This window comes from Sebastes umbrosus, chromosome 17 (genome assembly GCF_015220745.1).
Source record: "Sebastes umbrosus isolate fSebUmb1 chromosome 17, fSebUmb1.pri, whole genome shotgun sequence".
NCBI lineage: Eukaryota > Metazoa > Chordata > Actinopteri > Perciformes > Sebastidae > Sebastes > Sebastes umbrosus.
The window spans coordinates 18,685,283-18,711,128 of record NC_051285.1 but is presented as its reverse complement, the minus strand read 5'-3'; the positions used below and the strand labels follow the sequence as shown (position 1 = coordinate 18,711,128).

General features: G+C 41.4%; 2 protein-coding genes across 2 annotated transcripts; one reads left to right on the top strand and one right to left on the bottom strand.

The window, feature by feature from the left end:
• The first annotated feature begins 377 nt into the window (after nucleotides 1-377).
• slc12a9 (solute carrier family 12 member 9) lies at nucleotides 378-15,877 on the top strand. Its single transcript, XM_037748911.1, has 14 exons — nucleotides 378-670; nucleotides 6,594-6,828; nucleotides 6,973-7,107; nucleotides 7,189-7,326; nucleotides 7,418-7,720; nucleotides 7,837-7,944; nucleotides 8,790-8,901; nucleotides 9,265-9,422; nucleotides 9,497-9,579; nucleotides 9,664-9,788; nucleotides 11,512-11,704; nucleotides 11,785-11,959; nucleotides 13,562-13,708; nucleotides 13,804-15,877. Exons 2-14 carry the CDS (start codon nucleotides 6,630-6,632, stop codon nucleotides 14,643-14,645), a joined length of 2,718 nt encoding a protein of 905 aa, XP_037604839.1. The 5' UTR covers nucleotides 378-670; nucleotides 6,594-6,629; the 3' UTR covers nucleotides 14,646-15,877.
• Nucleotides 15,538-25,846, bottom strand: hsd20b2 (hydroxysteroid (20-beta) dehydrogenase 2). Its single transcript, XM_037748912.1, has 11 exons — nucleotides 25,667-25,846; nucleotides 20,840-20,886; nucleotides 20,578-20,653; nucleotides 20,345-20,455; nucleotides 19,267-19,334; nucleotides 19,103-19,147; nucleotides 18,919-18,953; nucleotides 18,750-18,831; nucleotides 18,541-18,606; nucleotides 16,423-16,572; nucleotides 15,538-16,330 (listed from the first exon to the last, which is right to left on the bottom strand). The coding sequence occupies exons 1-11, from the start codon at nucleotides 25,815-25,817 to the stop codon at nucleotides 16,187-16,189; spliced, it is 975 nt and encodes a 324-aa protein (XP_037604840.1). The 5' UTR covers nucleotides 25,818-25,846; the 3' UTR covers nucleotides 15,538-16,186.

Below are 25,846 nucleotides of genomic sequence, written 5' to 3'. Positions count from 1 at the left end.
AACCTTATTTGACATCTCAGGTTAGTCCTGCCACATAATGATCCCCCTTTCTATTTATGGACGTCATCTCTGGCTTAATAGTTCCCCCTGGTGTTGAGAAGAGCCATTACAGTCTACCCCACAGTGCAACTTTACATCAGCTCCTCATACAGTATGTGTATGTATTCAAGTTGTTCTTAGTGCATACAGCACATGAACAAGTGAAACCACCCCTTCATGTACACTTATTGGAAGTTATTAATACAGTATTGGAGATGTCACGTTTGACTGCACATAAGGGACGTGGTTATTTTAGACAGGCAGCAGTATCATTGCTCATATTTGTGGTATTTCTGCCCTCCCCTTCTGGCAGTCACATGGGCGGTTTCTGCTCTCCCGTGACTCTTTTGAACAAATAATAGGGGGACGAGGCGTGCCATGGCTGCTGTGTTGTTATTGGGCAGCACGTCTTTCACAGCATCCATCCAACTCTTGGGACAGCTCAATCCTGTCATGTTCACCGGCCTGCTGCGGTTACATCTGACTGTCCACTGCGCATCTGGCCCGGGACACCTTCTACCAGAAACACACCGCTGAGGCCAGCAGAGAGAGCTGGACCAGGACCAGACTCTGTGGGCCACAGAAAGAAGCAGGAAGTGGGTGAAACTGTCTCGGGGTGGTTCAGAAAAAGGTGAGTTTGACTGTCCTTGGTGTTTCGGGGATACAACACATCACAGGAGCGTTTTGGGGTAAATATCCGGGATGTTGCTGTTTGAATGACACACCGCAGGAGCACTTTACACCAGGTGCGTTGTTTTATGACCACCGGCCGGCAGCGTTACCACTTCCAGACCGACACCCTCAAAACGTAAACAAACATTTACCCAAGACGCAGCTGCAGAAGTGGCGCATTATTTAGCCATGTTTTACCTTTTATTGCTCCCCAAAATACGTTTAGTTTTAATGCCGCAGTCGCTCCACCCTCATGCTACGTATATGTGACGGAAACGGGGATTTATTTTGGTAACCGACTTGTTTCTGAAGTGGGGTCCGTGGACCCTGAGAGGGCCTCTTTAGAGAGGGTTAGGCGGTCTACATGAACATCATAGATATCAGCTCAGTGCTTCACGAACAGCATCCTGCACAGCATGATCGTGAGGCTGAATGACACTGACCGCATCAAAGGCAATAAAGGAACTAACAGTAAATGATATGGTTCAGTGAATGTGTACAGTTCTCATTGAATATGTAACTTCCCTGTTAAAACTGCTGACAAGTCATCTACCCATAAGGGAGTTGAGAGTATGTCTCATCAGATGTATTTTACTCAACTTGTAAAAGTTGTGCAACCATGACAAAGACATGCGTTAATCCACTAAGTGTTTTAAAATACTTTTATTCAGCTAGTGGTGACTAAAAGTCACTGATCTACTTATATATACTGGCTTAAATCTGTCAAATTGGGCTGCATCAGTGATTATTTACACGATAGATTAACCTGTCTATCATTCTCTGGATAAATAATCAATCAATTCATTGAGCTTCAGATTGCTTGTCCAACCAACTAGCCCAGTCGCACAGCAGTTCGTGAAATAGACACAAAATATAATGTATTGACTGGTGTACATAGACAAAAGTTTCAATTTTTTTTCACTATGGTCAACACGAAATCAATTCGTATGTAATCCACCTAATTGTGAACCAGGAAGTATAAAGAGCAGCGTATGTCGCGTAAGGAGGAGGTTGGGGTGGATGGGTGGGTCAAGACTTTTGCCCAGGAGACCGGTGTTCGTATGAAACCACAAGTGAAAGTTGATTTATTTGCCACGTAACTTCCGTACTTAAGTTACGCCACTTACAGAGTTATTTTAACCCAAACCACAATCTTTTCCTAAAGCTAATTAAGTAGTTGTGTTGCCTAAGTCTAACCAAATCGATCTTTTCCTAAGCATAACTAAGTAGTTTGACCAGAGCAGAAATTGACGAGTGCGTCTTCATGTTGTTGAAAATCATCGAGTGTCACGAAAAAAAGGTAAATTCGTGTCTATGTACACGAATCAAATAGATTAAATTTCGAGACTATTTCACAAACTGCTGTGATACTGTGTTGAACCAACAGTCAAAAACTCATATTCAGTTAACAATCATAGATTACAAATAAAAGCAGGAAATTCTTACATCTGAGCAGCTGGAACCAGTGACTTTTATGGCATTTTTGCTTTAAAAATGACTTGATTGATCAATCGATTATCAAAATAAATGCTGATGAATTTGACGTCTCACGACATTAATGTAATAATTGTTTCAGCTCTACTGTCAAAATAATGTAAAAATCATAGGTAGAAAAGAATCAGTAACTGGGTGTGATCCCTATAATATTTAGAAGATCATGTGCCATCATGTTTTGTTGTGTAAAACTTCCGTCCTAGTTTAACCCATCATGTGATTCCTGTAGCTGACTTAGGAGAGGAGTATTGTTGAGGCGATTCTGACAACAGCTCCAGTGATGAAAACTGCCTCCTTGAGAGAGAATGGGGAAGTTGAACACTACTGGCATCTGATAAAAAGAAAACAACCAAGATCACATGTGCACAGAGGGGCTGAGATGTCTGCTCTTCGGTTTGAGCTGCATGTAAAATCTAACAAGCAGCTGTGAATCAGGTGACCGCAAATGCCAACCTGAGGTGTGAGCAGCAGCTCTCATCAACAAGAGCGAGTCGCAAACTTCCCTCTCTGGTGGCGTTTCAGTGCTTGATCTTCGCTGCATTGTGTAGTGAAGGGATGTAAAGAAGGGAAGTGACTGACTTTGGAAGAAGTAACAGAACAGGTACTGCATTGCAGTATCGGCCAGGTGACTGTGTCTGTGTGGCACCTGAGTGCTGGAGAACATGTTTCATTTGTTTGTGTTGAGTCGCTGAATCTGAAGGTTTGTCAGAAAATCACAATTTATTCTCAGCTTCTCAAAAGCCTCACAACTCCTTAAAGTAAACAATGTGTTTACATGAGACTGGAAGCATTCACGAGGCGGTGCATGACATGTGCTACTGTGCACATGATGATCTTCAATTATAGGGTGTAAAAAGGGTAAAACATCACTGTGTGTTTATGGGTGAGGGAAAACAAACGCCTGTGTGTTTATGGCCTACATTTGATTTGAAACAGTGAACAATACACCAAGTAAACAAAAGCTGTACACATTATGAAATAACATAATGTTCAGCGTGACTAATAAATTGTCTCACTTTGTCCTTAAAAGATGGGAAAATGTTTAACAAGAACACACATTGGACTTAAAAGTGGACTGTGTGCAGCCAGGTTTTTTTGCTTTTTTCACAACATGTCTGAGGGGAAAGGAAAAAAAAGGAAAGGACAACTGTTCATAGGAGATAAATTGAGAGATATATTTGCCTGTGGGGCTTAACAATGACAAAGCTGACAGACAAAACTAAAGTGACTGAGACTGTGACTCAACCTTTTTCCTCTCTACTAAGCATGCAGAGTGCTATATAGCCTGGCAAATAACAGTTTTTAGAGTAGTGGCCAACAAGCATGTTAAAGAGGACCTATTATGCTCGTTTTCAGGTGCATACTTGTATTTTGGGTTTCTACTAAAGCATGTTTACAAGCTTAAATGTTCAAACAGCACTTCATTATTCTCATACCAGCTGTGCTGCAGCACCTCTTTTTCACCCTCTTTTTTTTTTTCCCTAGAAAAGATGTAAAATAATGTGACCATAGGGACATGTTAAACTAAAGTGTGTCCTGTAAATAGCATCACAGGTATCTTCAAACTTGTAATCAGTCAATCTGCCTATTTAAAGGGTGAAAAGTAGTCACTGTGCTGTTTGGTATCATGGTGTGTACCACACTGAACATGGACCACAGAAAGCTAAGGAGAGAGTTGTCTCAGGAGATCAGAAAGAACATTATAGACCTTCATGTTAAAGGTAAAGGCTATAAGACCATCTCCAAGCAGCTTGATGTTCCTGTGACTACAGTTGCACATATTATTCAGAAGTTTAAGGTCCATGGGACTGTAGCTAACCTCCCTGGAAGTGGCCGCAAGAGGAAAATTGATGACATATTGAAGAGACGGATAATACGAATGGTAACCAAAGAGCCCAGAACAACTTCCAAAGAGATTAGAGGTGAACTCCAAGGTCAAGGTACATCAGTGTCAGATCGCACCATCCGTCACTGTTTGAGACAAAGTGGACTTAATGGAAGACAACCGAGGAGGACACCAAATCATAAAAAAGCGAGACTGGAATTTTCCAAAATGCATATTGACAAGCCACAAAGCTTCTGGGAGAATGTCCTTTGGACAGATGAGACAAAACTGGAGCTTTTTGGCAAGTCACATCAGCTCTATGTTCACAGACGCAAAAATGAAGCATCCAAAGAAAAGAACACTGTACCTAATGTGAAACATGGAGGAGGCTCGGTTATGTTATGGGGCTGCTTTGTTGCATCTGGCACAGGGTGTCTTGAATCTGTGCAGGGTGCAATGAAATCTCAAGACTATCAAGGCATTCTGGAGCGAAATATGCTGCCCAGTGTCAGAAAGCTTGGTCTCAGTTGCAGGTCATGGGTCCTCAAACAGGATAATGACCCAAAACACAGCTAAAAACACCCAAGAATGGCTAAGAACAAAACATTGGACTATTCTGAAGTGGCCTTCTACAGACGTAGGCAAAATTGTTGGTACTCTTCCGTTAAAGAAAGAAAACCCCACAATGGTCACTGAAATAACTTGAAACTGACAAAAGTAATAATAAATACAAATTTACTGAAAATTAACTAATGAAAATCAGCTGTTGCTTTTGAATTGTGGTTCAACAGAATCATTTTAAAAAACAAACTGATGAAACTGGCCTAGACAAAAATGATGGTAGCCCTAGAAAACATTGAAAATAATTTGACCATAGGGACATATTAAACTAAGGTGTGTCCTGTAATTAGCATCACAGGTGTCTTCAAACTTGTAATCAGTCAGTCTGCCTATTTAAAGGGTGAAAAGTAGTCACTGTGCTGTTTGGTATCATGGTGTGTACCACACTGAACATGGACCACAGAAAGCTAAGGAGAGAGTTGTCTCAGGAGATGAGAAAGAAAATTATTGACAAGCATGTTAAAGGTAAAGGCTATAGGACCATCTCCAAGCAGCTTGATGTTCCTGTGACTACAGTTGCACATATTATTCAGAAGTTTAAGGTCCACGGGACTGTAGCCAACCTCCCTGGACGTGGCCGCAAGAGGAAAATTGATGACAAATTGAAGAGACGGATAATACGAATGGTAACCAAAGAGCCCAGAACAACTTCCAAAGAGATTAGAGGTGAACTCCAAGGTCAAGGTACATCAGTGTCATATCGCACCATCCGTCGCTGTTTGAGCCAAAGTGGACTTAATGGAAGACGACCGAGGAGGACACCACTGTTGAAAGCAAATCATAAAAAAGCGAGACTGGAATATGCCAAAATGCATATTGACAAGCCACAAAGCTTCTGGGAGAATGTCCTTTGGACAGATGAGACAAAACTGGAGCTTTTTGGCAAGTCAAATCAGCTCTATGTTTACAGACGCAAAAATGAAGCATACAAAGAAAAGAACACTGTACCTACAGTGAAACATGGAGGAGGCTCGGTTATGTTCTGGGGCTGCTTTGCTGCATCTGGCACAGGGTGTCTTGAATCTGTGCCGGGTACAATGAAATCTCAAGACTATCAAGGCATTCTGGAGCGAAATGTGCTGCCCAGTGTCAGAAAGCTTGGTCTCCGTCGCAGGTCATGGGTCCTCCAACAGGATAATGACCCAAAACACACAGCTATAAACACCCAAGAATGGCTAAGAACAAAACATTGGACTGTTCTGAAGTGGCCTTCTATGAGCCCTGATCTAAATCCTATTGAACATCTGTGGAAGGAGCTGAAACATGCAATCTGGAGAAGGCACCCTTCAAACCTGAGACAGCTAGAGCAGTTTGCTCAAGAGGAGTGGGCCAACATACCTGTCGACAGGTGCAGAAGTCTCATTAAGAGTTACAGAAATCGCTTGTTTGCAGTGATTGCCTCAAAAGGTTGTGCAACTAAATATTAAGTTAAGAGTACCATCATTTTTGTCCAGGCCAGTTTCATTAGTTTGTTTTTTAAAATGATTCTGTTGAACCAAAATTCAAAAGCAATGTCTCATTTTCATTAGTTAATTTTCAATAAATTTTTATTTATTATTACTTTTCTCAGTTTCAAGTTATTTCAGTGACCATTGTTGGTTTTTCTTTCTTTAACGGAAGGGTACCAACGATTTTGCCTACGTCTATAATAGGTCCCCTTTAACATTTTTGTCTTTCAACAGTAGATTCAATTCTGTAGTTATATTTCTTTCTGTTTTTTTTATGATATTTTTGCCTTTATTTGACAGAGGACAATGTAGAAATGGGGTAGAGAGAGGGGTATGACATGCATCAAAGATCCCAAGTCCGGAATCGAACCCAAATCAGTTATATGGCATGCGCTGTAACCACTTGGCTACCAAGGCGCTCCTACAAATAAAGTATCTACCTATCATATTTCTTTCTTTTTGACACTTGTCCTCACTCTTTTTGTTTTTCACAGGGTAAGCAGACTGATCCCAGGCTCTTCTCGCCAACCATGTCAAACGAACGCACCCCCCTGATCACCTCAGGGGTATGCGGTCTGGCTGTAACTGCAGTGGCGTGCGGCGCAGAGTCGGCCCCTGAATCCGACTCCGGGACACCAAGTAAAGACCCTCGAAAACTGAATACTTTTTTCGGGGTGATGGTGCCGACCATCCTCTCCATGTTCAGCATCGTGCTGTTCCTGAGATCCGGTGAGCTATGCGCGTGTGAAGGGATCAGAAAACTAAAAGCTGTTTTTAGTTGTAGACAGTGGGTGTTTGTATGAATAACGTACAATATAACTGAGTCATTGTGCTGGGCAGTAGTGACTAACACTGACGTGATCTCTCTTACAGGGTTTGTGGTCGGTCACGCGGGGCTGTTACAGGGTCTTTTAATGGTGATTGTGGCCTACATTATTATATCTCTGACAATACTGTCCATCTGTGCCATCTCCACTAACGGTGCCATACAAGGTGGAGGAGCCTACTGTATCCTTGGAGACCAAACAGGTGTTTTTCTTGAGTCTTGCCATTTCAGTTGAAACATCAACCTTAACAAATTGTGACCAGACATGATAAGTCGGTCTCTGGGCCCAGAGTTTGGAGGAAGCATCGGTTTGATGTTCTTCCTGGCCAAAGTGTGTGCATGTGGAGAGTATGTTCTTGGTCTTGTGGAGGCGATACTTGACGTATTCGGTGCAGATCCTGGTAAGTTTTATATTCTGTTTCTATGTGACCTACTTCATTTAGTACACACTTTTTCTTGAGAATTCTCAGTTTTCTTCTTCCTCTGTTATAGAGTCATCTGTGTCCGAGGGGGTGCGGGTGCTTCCTCAGGGTTACTGGTACATTGTGCTGTACTCCTCCGTCATCCTTCTGCTGTGTCTGCTCGTGTGTCTGGTGGGCGCCCACATCTACTCCCGCACCGCCTTCGTCATCCTGCTGGTAGTCACCGTATCCTTGTTGTCCATCTTCATCAGCTCTGTGGCGGTCAAACCTCGTGATTTCGTCATCACCCACAAGGGATCCGGCAACCAGACCCTCCGCTACAACACCAGCTACACAGGCTTCAACGTCACCACTCTGAGGAACAACCTGGGTTGTGAGTGTTGGTGGGGCATAACGCTGGTGTTAGTGAGGATATGAAAGTACATTTACAAACCTACTTATAAATTTAGAGGCATCTATTAAAGGTGTTCCTCATTTTTCTCATTGCAGCTGGTTACTCTTTGGACTACAGCACCGACTCTGTCATGTCTTTTGCCACGGTGTTTGCCGTCATGTTCACCAGCTGCACCGGGATTATGGCCGGAGCCAACATGTCAGGTTAAAGCTTGTTGTTGTACATGTATAATCACATTGGAATGAAGGGTGTTGTTGCCAAAGGTGGAATGTAACTGGAGTATTTAGTAACTCTTCATTTTACAGGTCTGCAAAGTTCATGGTCATTAGGTGATAATTAGCAAGTAACCTGTTTGAAATTTCTTTGGAATTACTGCCAAATTACCCCAATATTTAACTCAAAATATATCGAAAATGTCTTTATTATAAACATTATTTAATAATTATATTCCGCTATTTCCCAAGAGCTGATAATTTATTTGATAATTTAATAATATAATAGTACATTTAATATATTAGCAAATTACTTACTTTGAAAATTCTTAAAAAACTCCCTGAATCATTACATTAGCTACCAGGTTACATTTGTGTAGACAATAAGTCACACAATGGTGAGATTTGTGCCTGATCAGAAGTCTCTTCTATGGTTTTGGTTTTCCACCTCCAATGAAGAGCCGCACACAGCCGCTTCTCAAGCCTAAGGGCCCTATTTAAACGATTATATGCTATTTTAGCATATGATTATTAAATAATGTTTATAAAAAAGTAAACATTTTAAGGTAAATATTGGGGAAATTTGGCAGTTATTCCAAAGAAATTTCAAATAGGTTACTTGCTAATTAACATGAAATTTGCGGACCTGTAAAATGAAGTGTTACAGAGTATTTTTCCATTATGCCATTGCTACTTTTACCTTTGATTTATGTGCATGTCGTTATGCAGAATAATGCCAAACAAGAGATGTGTTTAAACACAAAGTGTAATTCAGTAAATCTGCATTGTACACATCCACAACCTGATGTTTGTTTTCACTCCGCATGTCTCTGAAGGGGAGCTGAAGACTCCGAGTGTTTCCATCCCTAAAGGCACCATCGTAGCAGTCTTTTACACTTTCACAGTCTACGTCCTCCTCTTCATCTTGGTCAGCGCCACATGTGACAGGTCTGAAAAGGTTCATAATAGTGTTGTCCGATACTTGAAGGTGTTATTGATAACATTGATAAAATTGCATTCTCCCTCCCCCGTTCGTTGCCAGGGACTTACTCTCAATCTCAGCCATTTATCCATTTTTTCCACACTCACTGACGACCCAGAGGTACAATGTCATTTTACTATTGGCTCACAAGCCTTGTTAGAAGTGGGAACCAAATGTCAGATATCTTCCACAGAGATAAACAAAACATTTATTTTTGATCTGCAAATTTTTTTTAAATGATTAATTCACAATCATAATATTATACAATAAGACCTTTTTAAAGAGAGATCAACTGTCAAATAAGTAGTCATTTGTTTATTTTTCTAAAGGACCCTGTTGATTCAGGATTATGGGTTCCTCCAGAGAATAAACATCTGGCCGCCGTTCGTCACCGTCGGGATATTTTGCGCTGCTCTGTCAGCTGCGATGTGCGCTATGATCGGAGCGTCCCGTATCCTCCACGCTCTCGCTCTGGATCACCTCTTTGGTAAGACTTTTTTTGCTCATCATATCAGTGCCTTCTTCAGTCGTTTTCAAAGAGACTTTTGTTTTGCCTCACAGGTTTGCCTTTAGCTCCAGCTACCATCACGTCAAGCTCAGGGAATCCGTGGGTGGCGGTGCTGTACACCTGGGGTCTGGCGCAGGTGAGCGGAGTTTCGGCAGCGTGCAGTCATGTGTTTCCAGAATCACAACGTGTGTCCTAAGCTGTGGTGTGTCTTGTGTTTCAGTGTGTGGTGTTTGCAGGCCAGCTCAATGCCGTAGCAGGTTTGGTGACTGTTTTCTACTTGCTTGCCTATGCTGCGGTTGACCTGGCCTGTTTGGCTCTGGAGTGGGCGTCGGCACCAAATTTCAGGTAATAAATCACTATTAGAGAAAAATAAGTAATCAGTAGGCATTGCAACCTTATTATTCAACAGCCTGCAATTGAATCCAATAATGAAGTCAAATTTTCAGAATAAAATTGCAACCAAAAACACCTACTGTTGAGGTAAAACATCACAATTTAAATACTGCCTGAGAAGGACATGTTTTAGGCTTTCAGTGCTGAAATGTAAGGTATTTATTCAGTGTCATCATTGAGTGTGGCCATAAATTCTGGCCCATGCTCAGTGACACCATAGTCTGTACATAAGAAGTGGACTTAGTCCCTGTGACATCACCCATTGGTTTGTGGACTGCCGTTTTGAAGCCTGATCATGTCCAGAAGGTAACCTGCAAATTGCGAAATATGATCTGAAATTTGAAAAATCTCTCGCGAGACTCGCTGTCCGACAACTAGGACTGACCTGAATGCTGACCATTGCCATGGACCTCCAAATCAGTATTTGAATGCTTCATTTAAAAAAAAAAAATATATATATATACAAGTATGTAACGATAATGTATAAATCCCAAAATAGCCCATGAAACAAAGAATAATCCCCAAATCCCCAAATATGAATTATTCATATTCAACATTAATTAGTATTGGTTATTCTCAGACAGATATCGCTATTTGTTGTGTGTAGAGGTGCTTGTGTGTACAGTAGTGCGGCAGCGGCACTGAAACGGGGGAGATGGAGACAGACGGACAGAAGAACATGTCAGCCTGCTGAGCCGCGAAGCTTCGAATACCTTTGAATATTTTTCACTGAAGCTTCGAAGCTCAAAAAATGGTATTCGTGACAGCCCTACCGACGACCTATCCTAACCTTAACTATTTAAGATCACTGCATAACCTTAACCATCTCGCGAGAGTTTCCCCAACTCGCAGGTTACCTTTTAGACACGACCTTGTAGCCTCGAGTTCAGCATTTTGGCCGTCGCCATCTTGGTTTTTGGTCGTCGCCCTCGTTTTTTTTGTAACTAGAAATGACACAAGAGGGTGGAGCTAAGTACCACCAAACTCCGAATAAGAATTTTTTAGGCAACAAAAATTTTACAGTAACTTTCATGAACTGAAAACACACTGTGAAAGGGAAAGGGTTTATCGGAGAAAACTCCCAGACCGGACAACGCTGTGGTAGTGACCTGTTAATCACAAGGTAGCCACGCCCTAAAGCATACCCTGCTTCATGGCCTATTTGACTCTAAATGGGACCATAACTTACTAAATGAACATCATGCTGTATTGGGAGACTGTATTGCGAGACATGATTGTAAGACTTGACACTAGCGATTAAGACCATAAACTTATGTTTACAATGTTTACTGAGGTAATAAATCAAGTGAGAAGTAGGCTCATTTTCTCGTAGACTTCTATACAATCAGACTTCTTTTTGCAACCAGAGTCGCCGCTCCCTGCTGGCTATTAGAAAGAATGCAAGTTTAAGACACTTCAGCATTGGCTTCACTTTTCAGATGTGGAGGTTGTTGCCTGAGGGACACTAGAAAAGCTAAAAATGTGAGGTAGCTTAAGGTTTCTTTTAGAGAGTATAGGCTCAAAAAGTGAGATTACAACATTGTATAGATTAACAACCCAAACAGCATCACCATTATTATTATATTTTATGGGACAATAAAGTATTTATTGTTTCTCTGCTTCTGTTTTTCATGTGTCCGGCGGCCTCAGTTCTTTGTCTCTGTGTGTTTAACAGGCCGACCTTCCAGCTCTTCTCCTGGCACACCTGCCTGCTGGGCATCCTGAGCTGTTTAGTGATGATGTTCGTCATTAACCCAGTGTATTCCTCGGGCAGCATCGTCCTCCTGTTACTGCTGCTGCTTTTCCTCCACTACAGATCGCCCACCAGCAGCTGGGGCTACATTAGCCAGGCTCTCATTTTCCACCAGGTATCTGGACTCATGCAGACACACACACACACACACAAGCGCTACAGCGTGTCAACAATGCTGTCTTCCTTTTGGTTTAGGTGCGTAAGTATCTACTGATGCTGGACGTGAGGAAAGACCACGTGAAGTTCTGGAGGCCGCAGATGTTGTTGATGGTGGCCAACCCTCGCTCCTCCTGTCAGCTCATCCTGTTCGTCAACCAGCTGAAGAAGGGAGGACTGTATGTGTTGGGCCACGTGCAGCTGGGAGATCTGGGTAATTCTCTGTGGATGGTCTGTGATGGCCATCCGCAGCTAACAGTATTAAATTACTCTTATCTTTGAATCATTGTGTTGGCTTAGTAGCCAAGAGAAACTCACCTTTTGGTCTTTTCATGTGTCTGGAAGCACATGGCCTCATGTGATTATTCTTATCATTCAGTCTGAGAGCACATGAACAGGATGAGCAGGACATATTAAAGTAGGCTGCACATCACTGGAGTTGTGTAACAGATCTGATTGGCCCCCCTGAAGTCCACAGGCACCGTCATGCTACCTCGTAGGCTTTCACGTTCCATCTGCTTTTTCTCTTGCATTATTTATAAGATAATATGTTTTCTCTGTATCATTGTTGCATGAGACCCGAGAGCCATCCTGTAAATCAGCCAAATGTTAAGCTCCTTGTTTATTTTGCTAAATAGGCACATGTCCTCCTCCTATTTCCTCAAAAAATATATTGTTTGATGCACCGCTAAGATTCAGAAATGCTGACACATATTCTTTTGTTCATTCACTAACTCACAGTTTACCTGTCTGCCCCCTGGTGACCATTATGATACATTGCACAGTCCACAAACAATGCAAATAGATCATTTTATTTTAATTGCAGTGTTGGAAACTGTACTTCAGTTCAAATTTGAGGTACTTGTACTTTACTCAAGTATTTACATTTTAAGTTACTTTATACTCTTCTACATTTCAGTGGGAGATATTGTACTTTTTACTTTACTACATTTGTTACTTACTTTTCAGATTAAACTATACTTTTTTTGGCTTCGGACCGCTTACAAAGAGGTCAAATTATCCAATATTTTGTTAAAGAATTAGTGAAGAGGAGTCAACCACTGGAACCACTGGACCAAACTAACTGTATATAAAGTTAATCTCAACCAGCTACAACAGTGAAATGCTACTGATGCATTGATGCACTGATCACTATTAACAATCTAATTATGTGATAAATAATAATATATCAGGTCCAGGGGACATTTTACTGCACAACATGTACTTTTACTTTGAGTACATTTAGCTGATTAAACTGTGTACTTTTTAATATGGGAATTTAAACGCAGGACTTTTACTTGAAATGGAGTATTTTTAAATTGTGATACTTTGATTTAAAGGTCCAGTGTGTAGTATTTAGAGGGATTAGGGATTTAGGGGGTTCTATTGGCAGGAAATGGGATATAATATTAATAAGTATGTTTTCTTTAGTGTATAATCACCTGAACATAAAAATGGTTGTGTTTTCGTTGCCTTAGAGTGAGCCGTTGATATCTACATACGGAGCGGGTCCTCTTCACGGAGCCGGCCGGCATGTTTCTACAGTGGCCCAGAACAGACAAATCAAACACGGGCTCTAGATAGAACCTTTCACATTTTGGTGCTTGGCACACGGGACAAATTTCAGTTGGTTACAATCTGCAACCTCACCGCTAGATGCCGCCAAAATGTAAAAGACCTAAGTACTTCTTCCACCACTGTTCTGCAATTCTGCTGAAATGTGTTCAGTAGTATTGCATCTATCCCTGTATTGTAGTGCTATTTGTATTCTTAAAACCTATGCAGTAAATTAATTTCTGCCATTCATATGTTCTAGACTCCCTGCCATCAGACCCGGTCCAGCAGCAGTACAACTTCTGGCTGAGTCTGGTTGATAAACTCGGGGTGAAGGCCTTCGTAGACCTGACGCTCTCTCCCTCCGTCAGGCAGGGAACACAGCATCTGCTGCGCATCACAGGCCTAGGTACAGTAAACTCTGATTACTCTCATCCCTGCCATGACCACATTCAGCACAGATTATGATGTTGCTCTATGTGCACTTCTGTTTCCCTCTACAAGGTGGCATGAAGCCCAACACACTGATTCTGGGTTTCTATGACAGCTGCACTCCTGAGGACTTCTTCCTACAGGATTCTGCGTTCTGTGACTCTTCGTTGGGACGAGAGAGTGAGGGGGAATATAATTTTGGGGTTGATTTGCCTTCATTACAGGCCCATTTCCCCCCAGTCCGACACGTCGAGAGCCCACGCTGGCTATCACCAGAGGAGTATGTAGGGATAATTTCTGATGCTATTAAAATGAACAAGAACGTGTGCCTCGCCCGCTATTTCTTCCAGTTAGAGGGAGAGGGTAAAGATAGCAAGGAGGATGGGTCGGAGCGGACAATAGATGTGTGGCCTCTCAACCTGCTCCAGCCAGGCAGCCGCGACTACGAGGACGTGTGCAGCCTCTTCCTGCTGCAGATGGCCTGCGTGCTCAACATGTCCAACAAATGGCGCCACGCGAGAATGAGAATCTTCTTGAATGTGGAAACCGAGTCCAGCGACCAGGGCTGGGTGGTTAACGAAGAGACGTTCCGAGAGCTGCTGAGGAAGCTGAGGATCAGGGCGTCGATAAAGATTGTGCCGTGGGACTCGGTGGTGCAGCACCACGTTCAGCCAGACGGGGAGCCCCCCGCGGAGCCAACGCGAGCTCTGTCCGAGGACTTCCTGTCTGCAGTGAACTGTATGTTGATGGAGCACAGCTCACAAGCTGCTGTTCGCTTCCTGTATTTACCTCGGCCTGCTGCTGACCGCAGCCAGTCGCAGCAGTACCTGGCTCAGGCAGAAGCAGTGACCAATAGTTTGGGGCCAACGCTCCTGATTCACGGAGTCACCCCAGTCACATACACGGGTCTGTGAGCATGTGCAATCATGAGCTTTGTTCATTTATATTGTAGGGGCAGCAAAGTCTTATCTGTGTAAGTTTAAACTCTGGTTACATGTAAAATTAACACATAGTGCAAAGAAACGTGGAGGCTATGGTGCAATATGTAGCACCTGTTACTATACGTTCACCTAATGCAGCTTTTTTTGTTGTTTCACTCGAGCGTGCAAAAGGACCACAGTCGAGTGTATTTTTAAAATATGCCACTTTTTGCATTCAAATAGGATTTTTTCCTATTGACATATACTTGAACTGGCTTGGTGATTGAGCCAAGAAATGGGGGAACTTTTGTGGGTGTGATTTATGTTGTTATATAACCTCTTGTTTGTGTTCGCTTTAGGCCTATCTTTTCACATGAGACGGAAATTAAAAAGTGTCAAAAAATCATCGTAAACAAAAACAAATTTGTTTGGAGTAATACGGGTTGTCTAGGACATTGAATATAGAAATGTCTATATATATATAATTTCAGGGATGAAATGATGAATTTGTGATAACAATTAACCACGGTAAAAACACATTTTCCTGGTTCAGTTTTCTAGATGGTATTGTGTAATTGTTTTTTTGTTTTTTTAACTCCTCTGCTTTCTTTTTCCTACATTCTCAGATTTCTGATGGACCAAGTGATCCAATATGTTTTGTTTCTGAGCTGAATTCTTGTTTTCCATGCAGTCATGCAAACGTGTCTTCTTTTTGCTGTTAAATATGCATCTCTAGTCTTCACAAAGGGAACCGTTTTCGTACATTTGACCCCAGAATGATGAACAGCATTTGTTGCTGTTGTATGTGCATTCTAATCAAGTCTAGTTAGGACCAACGATGATTCAGACCAAATCGAGATTGAAACCAGAACAAGTTTTTTTACACAACAATTTATTTACAAAATGCAGAATTAAGTGTCACTGCTTTCTTGTCACGTTTTGTTTTATAGTGTTACAGCACTCACATGGACTTTTTAACAAAACACAAATAGGAAGTTGCTGAAAAAGCTATTTGCACGTCATGTTCCATCTTGAGTTGTCGTCAGTGAGAAAGCCTGATATGACTGACTCTTGTGTACTAATGGTCATTACTGTAGATGTACATAGAAAACTGCTGTTTGACAGAAAGGTGTAAAGATATGCCAAATGTACTGTGTATCACTATCTTTGTAACTAATATTGTAAAATCTTAACAGCAAATATATGTATTTAAAAGATTGCTTAAATGCAATACAAACAGATTGTGTCTGTATATCTGTCAAGTGTAATAGTATAAATATTAATAGCAACAATAGAGTTAAAAACTCTGTTATGCTAGCCAGCAGATTCACTCTATAGATAAATAAAAACTTCATGCAATTGAGAATAAACAAATATACAAAATATAACATAATTTATATGTATAGTGTAGCCCATTTATTACAGTAACCTCAATATGATATTGCACACATTTTAGGTATCTGAGAAGACTTACAGTGATGATAGGCTATTATAAAGCCTGTAAAAGTCAACATTCATGTCAGTAAGAACTTCAGCTACTCCTCCTTTTCACCAAGCTTCTCCGTTTTCTTGCACTCTCTTATATCATATTTGCTGGCTTTTGCGAGGTTTCGTAGCTTTCTTATGAAGAACGGTGACATACGAATCCAGTCCGGCAGGAGTATTGTGAGAGCAATGTTCTGTAGGATGAAAGGAAAGAGAAGGAGAGGTGTTAAGATATAGCAGGAGCTGACAGTTTGTAAAAGTGATCACAGTCTCTCATCCCTCTGACCTGGAGTGCGTGGGACAGACAGCCGCTGGTGTAGCTGGAATGACCCACGGTGTTCAAGGCCTCACGGGCGAACCCGGAAGCACTCTTCACAAAGCAGTTGACTGGGATGTTTTTCGTCATGTTGGTGGACACCATGGAGGGGGCCACACACTGGGGAACAATTCACTCTGGTTGGACAATTTGAACTTCCTTTTACATCATACACATTGCTGACTTTTAAAAGTGATTTTCCCTTTGAGCACAGAGACTAAAAAACACTGAGTTCAGTCCAGCAGTATCCAAGGCACATTGTGTTTGATGCAGTGCAGGAAATAAAAAAAAAGTGGAAGATAACCTGAGTCAATAAGAGCAGCAAGAGGCAAAGGTTCATTTTATAAACTGTATGTTTGTTCAACCAGTAAAAACACACTGTTCAAATTCATCTTTGCTGCACACACAGAAACCTCAAATGTAGCTTTGTTTGACAGCTCCACCTGCTGCAGCAGACAAATTTGTGGTTTTAGTGGTACTGAGTAATTTAGAAATTAATATAATTCTGGATTAATGCATGACATAAAAAAACCTTACAAAAACAAGTTTATTCAAGTGCGATATTAGTATACTTCTTTTAAACTTAAAATAAGAGAGTATACTTTAAGTTTACTTTTTATGTACTTATCAGAGTAATATTTAACAAAAGTATACATAAGTATACTTGGCTCATACTGAAAAGTATACAGAAAAGTCTAATTATACTTGGCTTATACTGACAAGTATAAGCCAAGTATAGATGGTACCAGGCCAAGAACAGGCTTTCAGTACCTCAAGCAACTCTCTGAGAGGTTTGTAAAACATGGAAGCAGCAGGACAACGCGGTAAATTGGGTTTCCAGCTAACAGTTACCCAAAGTGACAGCAAAACCGGGAATTGAACAGCAGAACAGCAAATTGACGAGAACAGGTATGTGCACATTGGGATTATCACCTGTGTTAAACTGTGTGGAAAATGTGAAACGGCATTAAGTCAATTTGTCAAATTGTGTAATCTTCTGGTTTTGCAACTGTCCGAAGTAGTGTTTTGCAACCATTTTTCCACCTAAAAACACCACTGACCAGTCAAAAAAACCTCAGTGTTATCACAACACTTTTATTGATTCTTTAAAGGGACTGTTTGTAACTTTGTAAGCGTATAAATGTAGCGGGTCGGCACATATGCGCGATCGCATATGCGCGTTCGTGTGTAGCCGCTGTACCCTCTGCCTGCTCACCTTCACTCAGACAGCGCGCGCGTTCTCGCTCAGCTCGCTCCACCTCTAGACGTGAACGCGCGCTCACTACACACTGCAGAAAAGTTAGTTTAGCTCTGAGAATGTCTAGTGAATTCACAGGGGACGTTTGTGCAGAAATAACTGCTGCAGCTCCTCCAGACCAAATGAGGTTTTCCGTGTCTTGTGAAGAGACGGAGCTCTGCAGAGAGTTACGTTGTCTTTTCGTTATCGACCGGGTGCCGGTGTCTCCTTTGCTCTCTCCGGCTGCGGGCGCCCCGCTGCCTCAGCCTGCACTTAGGCAGGAGAAACCAACACTAGGATCAGATCTAAATCATGTTCATGGAGAGACCTTCGTCTGGTCAGCTAACATTACTGCCAAGCAGCTGAAATATAGAGTGATATTGTGGTTTTAGCTGATGTGTGTCACCTCACTGCTTTGAGCGATGCTCGTTCAGGTATATTTAGAGCGAGCAAGCGCGAGCCTGACGCTGACTTTCGTTGATTTCACGGCCACAGGTGTCGCTGTTAACAAGCATTTCTGAAAGTTACAAATAGTCCCTTTAACTGTAAAATATATTTAAAAACAACACAAAAACAAGCTAGTTTAATGAAATAATTGTTTCCAATAATTTTCAATCATGTGTCAATTGTTGTGCACCGCATTACTCTTTTTTCATTCATGACATTAAAATATATTTTTAGAGAAATCTTGTTTTGTTTTGGTAACAAGTTGAAATCATATCTTGTTTTAAGAAAATACTACTTTTATGGCTAAATTAAAGACAATGTTCACTTTATAAGATGAATTTTGTAGTTTATTAAATTTACTCCAGAGGAGTACATGTGAATGACCTTAGTGTCACATACTTTACCTGGACAATAATTCCCTTTGACTGGTATTCTGCATGCAGACACTGAGAGAAATATGTTACAAAAATCTGAAATAAAGAAGAAAGTCAAAGTCACAAAGCAAGCAGAGCAGGGTGTGTGTGAATCACTGAATGTGTTTGTGTGATTTGGTTAGGGTGTGTTTGAATGAATGTGTGCATGTAAATAACAGATTATCTGGATGAGAAAGTACCTTAGTGGCAGAATAAAGGGACAACAAAGGCTGTGGACGGATGCCCACTGCAGAGGAGATATTGATGATCAGCCCTGTCCCTCTGGGAAGGAGATGGAAGACAAACATACATAAATTAGTCCTTTATTCTCATTTACTTCAGTTCACTTCTGGATGTTTGTGACAATACCTTTCAACCATGCCTGGAAGAATCAGTCTGGTCATCTGAGTGAAGAAAATATTTATCATAATCTTTTTTATGCAGCAATAGCCATTAACAAAAAACAACTGTGTTCACATACAATAGAAAAGTTTACTTCATACAGTAAATACTCAGCCATACAGTAAATATTCACATATATACAGTATCTTACCTGAGGGACTGACAGCATGTTGCAGTTGATAATCTGAGGGATTTTCTGGTTAGAATAAACACACAACTATGAGTTATAAAATAGAGACAAACATGACCTCTAACAGAGTCAGTATCATCCATTTTATTATCTTCAGAAAATGACATTTAAGATGCAAATGTTACCTGTTCAGCATCTGGTATTTCCAGGAAATAGGCAAAATGATCAGAATAGGTCATTCCTACGTTGTTAACTGTGTGGGTTACAAAGACACAAACAACCTTTGTTAACATTGTATCATGGAAATCGTTGACTTATTAATCTATTCCTTTCCCTTTCAACTGTTTGGCCTGTCAGAGTCTGCTCAATTTGGTAGGAATTTGCTGGTCTTCAATAATTATCAGGCAGTTGAAAACACATTTTAATATTGAAAATCTGGCACTGCAGATGGATCAGCCTTTAAAGGAGTAGTTCAATATCATTTTGGGAAATACGCTTATTGGCTTTCTTGAGGAGAGTGCTGGACTATTTTTGAGCCAGCAGTGACTTACTGGAGTCTTGTCGTCAACTGTGAGGTTGCCAGGGAACCAGTAGAGACACAAGGAAGACACGGCCAAAAAAATAGCATTACGTATCCCCCACATAAAATGTGTGTCATTTGTACATGTTGTGTCATTTTCGTTTGAATTTTGGCTGGTGGATGTTTTTTCTCTTCGAACGGAACCAGGCTAGCTTCTTCCCCCTGATTCCAGTCTTTGTGCTAAGCTAAGCTAACCAGCTGCTGGCCGTAGCTTCATATTTACCATAAAGACATATCGTTCTTCTCATCTAACTCTCAGCAAGAAAGCAAATAATCATATTTCCCATAATGTTGAACTATTCCTTCAACCAGACAGCTCCACTTTTTTCAAATAGAAACACCCACTCATTGCAAAGAGCAGTGATGTAGGTTACCAAAGTAAGCTTATCGAAGCTAATCAATAGGGTTATGAATAATGTGAACGCTAGCACTATCTCAGTCAAAGTTACCTGTGCCAAGTTTGGAAATAACTGAGAGCGTCAGTTTTTACTTTTTGAATTGGGGTTGTATGCATACTCCTGCGTTCTGTGAGGTAAAATTACTGCTTTTGTGAATGTAGTCTGGTGGCTTTGAAGAGAGCAATGTTTTCTTGAAGAATTGCTTGCAATATTTTATAAATTTATAAAGCGTCTGAATAACTTCCTAGTGCTTTTTTTGTGCTCTGTGATTGGTTGTCCTATTACCCAGAATCCCAATCTCCAGTCCCTGTAGTTCTTCAGCTATAGCAACGTAGATACTTTGGCCGTCTGTGAAGTCCACTTGGATGGTGCGAGTCTTTCGTCCATACTGATCCTCTGAGGTAGACAAGGAATATTTTGGATTATTTCTGCTCTAGAGTTGCACATGGAAAGACAAGTGTGTTGATTGTAACATGAAAACCGCACTAGAGTAATATATTAGTTTTCACTTTACTTACCTATCTCTTTGGCAATCATTTGAAGCTTATCATCAGATCTGCTTACCAAAACAACATCCAGGCCTCTTTGTGCCAGCTAGAATGAGAAGACAGACAGGTTTGATGGCTCTTAAAACCAACTTCAACACTCTGCACTGGTAAGATCTGAAACACTCAATCTAAAACAGCTTAACAAATATGAACTAACTGTCCCCAGCTCCTAGCTTGAAATTTGGACCCAAAAATGGAGAGAAATTGTTGTAGAAGGAAGTTGGAGACTCACCTCAATGGCATAAGCTTTACCAATGCCAGATGAGGCACCAGTGACAACTGCACAAAGGAGAAAGCACAGACATGTTAGAGGAATAAATTGTACAGTAATTTTAGAATTATTAACACCTATGTCCATATTTTTCACACGGTTATCAAGTCATGACAGAAGTTTACAAGAAGTGGATTTGACTACTAAGACAATACGATCCACTTCACCTTGATGTCATGTTCTTATGTAAAAAAAAAAAAAGGTTGGAAATTGAATATTACACCTACCATTATAAGTAGCCACCTTTCCTTGTTATAGTCAGTATATTGTTTTTATTTGGTAATAAAGGGATATTACTTATCCATAGTCCGTGTATTATCTATAGTAGACGGCGGTCGGCACGCCCCCAGTTTGGGGAAGCAGACAGGAGTACCAGCACGGGAGCAAAGCAATGTACTGCTGTGGACTGGGGCAGCTGCAAACTGTATTTTAGCCACTTAAAAGAAAGGCCCACCTAAAAAAATCAATATGCGTTTAAGTTGTATGTGGGGGTGCTAATTTTGAAAAAAATTCTTTACCGATAACCAACACTTGTTAACCAATTATTAACGATTAACCGACAAGATTTTTGCCTCGCATGCAATGGTGCGCCAGCTGCAGTGTTCGAGCACAACAGACAGTCCCCAGTTCACCCGTCCGAGAACGTTAATTTAGCAGCCACGGTGCTTCGTGTAGTGTCATGGATATGCAGCCACGTTCCCAGTAAAAGTCTCCACCGCACATTTAGTTTAGTTTAGCAGATTGTCTGCTGTGTCTGCCTGGCGTAATGATAATCTGTCTGCCCAGATTAACGATAGAGATTGTCTGACAAACAGAGTTAGTTTTTGTGTTACGTTAGCAGCTGTAGCTCTGCTGGTAGCTTTGTGCTCGCCGCCGCTCTGTCATTGCGGCGTAACTTTTGCGATTGTCCAATAGAACGCGTGTGTGGCGGCGGGGAGTGTGGGTTTGTCGGTGGCGTAATAGCTGTTAACGTAGCTGTGACAGACAATGTGTGTACAGTTTATTTGTCGGTGAATAAATGCTACGAAGCTACAACACCGCTCAAGCGAGCCATAGACCGGAGCCAACTTCCTGTATCCTGCAACTCCGGCTTTGCCTCTTAAGGTGTGCTCTTTAAGGTGGACCAGCTTTTCTCCTTAAAGTGGCGAGCCGCTCCTCTGAGTTTTCTCAACTTTTTAATTAAAGGGACTGTTTGTAAGAATCAGAAATTGCTTGTTAACAGCAACACCTGTGGCCGTTAAGTCAACAAAAGTCAGCGTCCTGTTGCTCGCGCTCCCGCTTGTCCTCGCTCTACATAGACATGAACGAGCATCGCTCAAAACAGTGAGGCGACACACGTCAGCTAAAACCACAATATCACTCTATATTTCACCTGCTTGGCAGTAATGTTAGCTGACCAGACAAAGGTCTCTCCATGAATCAGTGCTGATCCTAGTGCTTTTCCTGCCTCAGCCTCCCGACCGCGGCCGCAGGGAACAGGGGAGACACCGGGGTTTTGGTCGGAGACGATAACGTTACTCGCTCCGGAGCCCCATCACTTCACAAGACACGGGAAACCTCTGTTGGTCTGGAGGAGCTGCAGAATTTATTTCTGCACAAACGTCCACTGTACATTCACTAGATATTCTCAGAGCTACTGAGTGTGTAGTGTGCGCGCATGCACGTGAGAGTGGAGCGAAAGAACGAGAACGAGCGTCGTGTGTGAGTGAAGGCAAGCAGGCAGATGAGCAGAGTACAGCAGAGACTCCGGCAAAGCTACGGTCTCCCCTATGTCTTCTGACCGCAATCGGGGGGCTGAAGCTGGAAGAGTTAACACTGTTTTACAAGACGGGCTTCACTAGATATAACTTTGCGGTTTTGGTGCTTCTGTGTAGTTTGTGTTGGAGTCTTGTCTGAACAACATAGCCACACGCGAGCGCGCGTGGGACACCAACCCGCAATGATTTATACGTGTAAGAAGTTACAAACAGTCCCTGTAATTAGTAATATTTCTTTTAACTGATAGCGTTAATCAGTTAAAATGCTTAATGTTGGTTAATGGTTAAACGGTTAATTATTAACATGCCTAGTTGTAAGCTATATTTAGAATATTTTCTGACAGGGAACTGAACTGAAAGTGAAACGTATCTATGCTGTTTTTGTCATCAGAGCCTGCTGGCTTTGGAGAGAGCATAAATAAGTTTCACTTTCTGTTTTTCCTTTTCGGAAGGGGCTGATAAAGCGGTGAAAATATTCTAAATATTGCGTACACTTAAACGAATATTGTTTTTTTTAGGTGGGCCTTTCTTTTAGGCGGCTAACGTTTTGCTGCTGTCCGCATCCACAGCACTACATTGCTTTGCTCCCATGCCGGTAACTCCTGTCTGCTTCTCCAAACTGGGGGCGTGCCGACCGTCATTAACTGTAGGTAATACACAACTATGGATAAGTTTAAGTACCTCATACAACCCCACTTCAAAACACCCAAACTATCTCTTTAGAACATTACCTTTCGATTTTTTTGACACAGTAACCACAGCTCAAGACAGCTCATTTACCAAACTCTTGGTAGCTCTAAATTGTCCATTTTGCAAAAATATTGCACACAATTCTGCATTTCAGACAGTCTACATTGCTAAAACACATTTTGCCAGACAGAGCCTCAGGTGCAAATGTTAGTTGTTAAATCGACCAAGTATAGAGCAGAGCCAAAGGCCAATGGTGAGCTCTGATTGGTAAGACTTCAGAGAGAGGCATAGTGGAGAGGAAAAGTGAGAGGAAGAGGAAGGAAATGTCCTGAAACACCTCCTGTTGCTTAGCCAGAGAAACACTTCCTGCTACTGTATGTGGATAAGATCCTGGTCACAGAAACCCCAAACAAAAGGCCCAGTTTCTTTTCGTCTTGTATGCTGGTATATTGACTTGAAGTTGATGCGCGGCTCTAGAGGATTGAAATGATTGCAGGCTTAAAGACGGAAATATCCCATCATGTAAGAATGTGAACAGCATATCAAGTCCCTTATCACAGACCGGAAGCCTGGTGCTACTGATGGAAATGAGTGTGACAAGAAAATCCAAATATTCCCATATCTTAGTTGGCTGTCTGGACTCTGTTGTTGACTAGCTTACAGTCTTTAATACAATCTGAATTTACATCATCCACCTTTTTCAGAACTAGGGCTGTCAATCGATTGAAATATTTAATTGCGATTAATTGCACAATTGTCCATAACTAATCGCAATTAATCACAAATGAATCACACAGTTTTTATTTGTTCAAAGTTTACCTTAAATGGAGATTTTTCAAGTATTTATTACTCTTATCAACACTGGAGTGGGCAAATGTGCTTGCTTTATGCAAATGTATATATATATTTATTATTGGAAATCAATTAATAACACAAAACAATGACAAATATTGTCCAGAAACCCTGACCCTGAAAAATATGTTCAAATCATGACATGGCAAACACTGTCAGTGTGTCAGTGTGCTGACTTGACTATGATTTGTCCCAAAACTGCATGTGATTATCATAAAAGGTGCATGTCTGTAAAGGGGAGACTCGTGGGTACCCATAGAACCCATTTTCATTCACATATCTTGAGGTCAGAGGTCAAGGGACCCCTTTGAAAATAACCATGACAGTTTTTCTTCGGCAAAATTTAGCGTAAGTTTGGAGCGTTATTTAACCTCCTTGACAAGCTGACATGGTTGATACCAATGGATTCCTTAGGTTTTCTAGTTTCATATGATGCATTGAATAAATTAGTGGCGTTAAAATGAATTTGCTTTAACTCATTATTATCGCGTTAACTTTGACAGCCCTATTCAGAACTGAACAGATTTAGTCAGTGAAAGCTTCATTAGCTATAATTTCACAGTATTAAACTGTGAATCAGTGATATCAGGGAGGTGTTCAGAGCCCAAAGGATACTAAAAGACAATACCTACCCCAGCCACAGCCTGTTGTTCACCCTGCTGTCGTCTGGCAAGCAGTACGGAATTATCCGTCGCTGTACCACCAGACTACTTCTTTCCTCAGCTTGTGAGACTCCACCTCATCCTCCGCGCTCCACCATAAATAAATGGCACGGAACTTTCTATTGTGTTTGTTTTAGACGTACCACTACCTTTTGAACTAACCTCATTCCCACTATAAACCAACGTCTTACACTATTATTTCAAATCAAATCAAATCAATTTATTTTTGTATAGCGTCAAATCACAACAGAAGTTATCTCAAGACGCTTTATATATAGAGCAGGTCTATGACCGTACACCATAGTTTAGAGACCCAACAGGATCCACCAAGCGCACTGTGGCCAGGAAAAACTCCCCGATTACTGGGAAGAAACCTGGAGCAGAACCGGGCGCAGGGCGGGCGGCCATCTGCCGAGACCGGCTGGGGGGATAGATAGATAGAGAGAGAGTGAGAGAGAGAGAGAGAGAGAGAGAGAGAGAGAGAGAGAGAGAGAGAGATAGAGAGAGAGAGAGAGAGAGAGAGAGAAGCAGCCACAATAGTAGCCTAGCAGCTGTAATAGCTAATACAAGTAGGACTGATAACACAAAACCAATAGTGGTGGATATTTGAAATACTCATATTAAACTGACATCACACGTACTGTGTGTATACGTGTGTATCATACTATATGTTCTATGAATGTGTATAACGTAAAGGGGCTACAACTTTACATTTCATCGTGCAACCCTGTGTTGTAAAATTACATAAAATTAACCTTGAACCTTACTGTCAACATTTTGTTAAGCAACTTGTAAGAGAACATAAAGTACATTTTCTTTGACATTACCTGCCCATTGCCCATATTTCCTTAAATCCACATGCCAAAGCTCAGACAAAACAAACTGTCTGAATCCACACCAGCATCTCCAGGCCAGTTTCAGCAAGTGGAAAACAACAGTAAATCCCCCAACGATGGCCAGCACATCAGTGAATGACATTTTGCCACAGAGCTCGGGACTGAACAGCA

Bases quoted from the DNA above. Each gene is read 5' to 3' on its own strand.
- slc12a9 (XM_037748911.1), top strand. From the start codon at position 6,630: ATGTCAAACGAACGCACCCCCCTGATCACCTCAGGGGTATGCGGTCTG. The intron at 7,108-7,188 runs GTATCCTTGGAG...AATTGTGACCAG, and splicing joins ACAAGGTGGAGGAGCCTACT to ACATGATAAGTCGGTCTCTG. The intron at 8,902-9,264 runs GTCTGAAAAGGT...ATTTTTCTAAAG, and splicing joins GTCAGCGCCACATGTGACAG to GACCCTGTTGATTCAGGATT.
- hsd20b2 (XM_037748912.1), bottom strand. From the start codon at position 25,817: ATGTCATTCACTGATGTGCTGGCCATCGTTGGGGGATTTACTGTTGTT. The intron at 20,456-20,577 runs GTAAGTAAAGTG...TGTCTACCTCAG, and splicing joins AATGATTGCCAAAGAGATAG to AGGATCAGTATGGACGAAAG. The intron at 18,607-18,749 runs GTACTTTCTCAT...TCTTTATTTCAG, and splicing joins CCCTTTATTCTGCCACTAAG to ATTTTTGTAACATATTTCTC.